At 49.8% G+C, this 2,842-nt stretch overlaps 1 protein-coding gene across 1 annotated transcript; it reads left to right on the top strand.

The window, feature by feature from the left end:
- The first annotated feature begins 264 nt into the window (after positions 1 to 264).
- On the top strand, positions 265 to 1,440 carry LOC136505859 (zinc finger protein KNUCKLES-like). Its single transcript, XM_066500994.1, has one exon. It carries the CDS (start codon positions 544 to 546, stop codon positions 1,201 to 1,203), a length of 660 nt encoding a protein of 219 aa, XP_066357091.1. The 5' UTR covers positions 265 to 543; the 3' UTR covers positions 1,204 to 1,440.
- Positions 1,441 to 2,842: the final 1,402 nt, after the last annotated feature.

The following is a 2,842-nucleotide window of genomic DNA, read 5'->3' as shown; positions in this document are numbered from 1 at the left end:
CATGTGGAGGAGCTGCAGGTACATATCATGAGTGTGATGTTGATTACCACCACCAACTGTGATCTCTGTGGCAATATTATAATCATCTTCACCCTCCTTTTGGTGTTTGGGCACCAAAATAAACTTGCTTGTCGTCTTCCCTTCCCTGTTCTCTTCCTCAGGGCTGTTGCCGCGCGCGGGCCCCACCGCTTCTGCACGCAGTTCGCCCCTCCAATAATGCAGCGTCAGAATTACGACATGGTGGGCTTGCCATTTCTGATTTCTGCTAGTAGCTTCTTCCTGTGTCACAATAATATCCCTCCATCTCCATCACCATTCAACCTCCTGGCATCCTTTGCTTGCTGCCATGGCCATCGTCTCCTCCTAGCTAGCTGCTAGTACTCCCACCTGCTAGTGTTATATAGTAGGAGTACCTCCTCCTCCTTCACCAATCACAGCCCCCAGCTAGCTTGCTACCTAGAGATCGAGCTCAGCTCTGTGTACTCAGCTCACTCGCCCATGGAAGCTCAGCTCAGCTAGCTAGAAGAAAGAGAGACAGCCTTAATGTTAGATAAAAGACGAACGAAGCTCGATCTCCGTGGTAGCTTAGCTCGACGATCCCCGACCGACCGACCGATCCCAATGGGGCCACCGCCACCTCCGTCTGTCGTCACCGAGGACGAGGGCAGCTACGTCCTCTTGGACCTGTCCCTGACGCTGGGCCAGGCCTCGCCGCCACACTCCTCGTCCTCCCTCGACCACGCAACACCCGCCGCGGCTAGTAGTTCTAGCTCCGACGGCGCAGCAGCCGCCGGTGCCAGCAGGGCCGGCGGCGGCGTGAGGCTGTTCCCGTGCCTCTTCTGCAACAAGAAGTTCCTCAAGTCGCAGGCGCTCGGGGGCCACCAGAACGCGCACAAGAAGGAGAGGAGCATCGGGTGGAACGCCCACCTCTACCTCCCGGCGGCCGCGGAGACGACGACGACCGCCGCCGACGCTCATCCCGCCACGGCTGCTACGCCCATCAACAGCAGCCACGCGCCGCTGCCGGCCCTGCCCATGATCCAGGCTGTCTCACACTCGTGCCGGCCCCACGAGTACCCTAGCAGCCACCAGCAGTGGGCGCAGCCGGACGGCGGGGCGGCGGCGCCATTGGAGACGACGACGGCGTGGTGGTACGTGGAGGAGGAGAAGCAGAGGCATGTTGACCTCAATCTCAAGCTCTAGCAGTCTGCTATCTACGTGTAATATGTACTGTACGTGCTGTTGCTCATGCTGAATATATTATTATTATATATGATGCATGAGCTAGTATTATACATATGTTTTTGTACTTTTGATTTCTCTTTGCTTCCTTTTTGCAGTTTTTTTGTTTTTTTTTTAAAACTAGTGTGTGAAAAAAGTACGTAAGTATTGCTACCGATTGTGCAACGGTTTGTTATTGAAAAATGTTGTCAAGCTGTTATCCAATTGCATACACATACAGTTTGTATTTTGTTGCATTGGGGGACTGGACTGTACTTGTACTCTGGGCCAGAGAAGATAGCCAGTGTAGTAATTGTTAGATGCTTAGGATCATCTAGGTGTAGATTAGAGGATGAATCCGGTACTAGTTGATTCAAAATGATCTTGAACATGAATCGGGAGAGGGAAAGAGGGAAAGGCCCATACCTTCGGGGTTGGCAGAGGAGGTAGAGGAGGAAGAACAGAGTGTAGCCCGGTAGAGTCCAGAGGACGGGGGCGTGGCCGGCGGCACTTCCCATCACTTGCAGCGCGCCCGCGATCGGAGGGGCTTCTAGGGTTCTTCAGTAGGGTCCAGTGGCAGCGTCGAACCTCGTCATCCATGCCTGGGCCCCCACATCTCTCTTTATATAGCGTTGTGTGACAGGGCCCCACACGACCAGTGGTCGGTTAAGCGTCCCCGATCAGGACGCTATCAAGGGGTCCGATTGGCCATTGGGTCGGTTAAGCGTCCCCGATCAGGACGCGATCAAGGGGTCCGATTGGCCATTGGCCCAATTGGTGGAAATCAAACTAGCATTCTCCCTCTTGATCTCACCTTATGACTTAAACTTAACTTATTACTTTATCTTGTGCCCATTCCATCACAGATCAGTGCATAGAGCGTGCCTCATCGTCACGGTTAGTTGTCATTAGATTTAACAGCTACAATGCACCTCTCTGTTTTGAAACAGATACTCAACTAGGCCCTTAGTATCCAAAAATCATAGGACTGTGTGTTCTCTGAACGCACTAGGTGGTTAGCCTTTGGTAAGCGGATCCACAAGTACTTACTCGGTACTTATGTGCTCAATGCTTTCAGAATGATCCTGGATTTTCTCCTTTACAACATGTGTTTGACATCACACTTGACCTGTTGTCTTAGGAGTTAACTTACTTTAAATGATTATTGTTGTTGTCTACCATTGTTAATCCGGGTATAAATTCCCTTAACCTCCTTTTGCCAGTTCCTTAAGCCTCATGTCAAGCTATACTATGGTATGCATCACTAATGACACCACAACTGTTTTTAGAGGTTTTCCACAATAATACTCCAACTGCGAGTGTTAGCAACTGTTGTGGATTTCACTACACATCTCGCCAAGACTTAATATTTGTACCCTCAACTATTTGAGAGTACTTATTCTTTCTTACTCAGCATGAGGCCTATGATACTTTATAAAATTGCAAGATATTCTCAACTCCATTTCAGTGATCTATATCAGGATTGGACTTATGCCAAAATATCCCGAATACATAAACTACGTCAGGGTAAGTTCTTACTTGTACTTGTACACTCATTAAGCTTCCAACAACTGAAGTATATGGAACCATATTCATTTGATCGATCTCATATCGGTTTCTA

This window comes from Miscanthus floridulus, chromosome 14 (genome assembly GCF_019320115.1).
Source record: "Miscanthus floridulus cultivar M001 chromosome 14, ASM1932011v1, whole genome shotgun sequence".
Classification (NCBI taxonomy): domain Eukaryota; kingdom Viridiplantae; phylum Streptophyta; class Magnoliopsida; order Poales; family Poaceae; genus Miscanthus; species Miscanthus floridulus.
The sequence above is the reverse complement of the archived record's forward strand: the minus strand, read 5'-3'. Positions and strand labels throughout refer to the sequence as shown.

Coding starts and splice junctions, on each gene's coding strand:
- LOC136505859 (XM_066500994.1), top strand. CDS start 544: ATGTTAGATAAAAGACGAACGAAGCTCGATCTCCGTGGTAGCTTAGCT.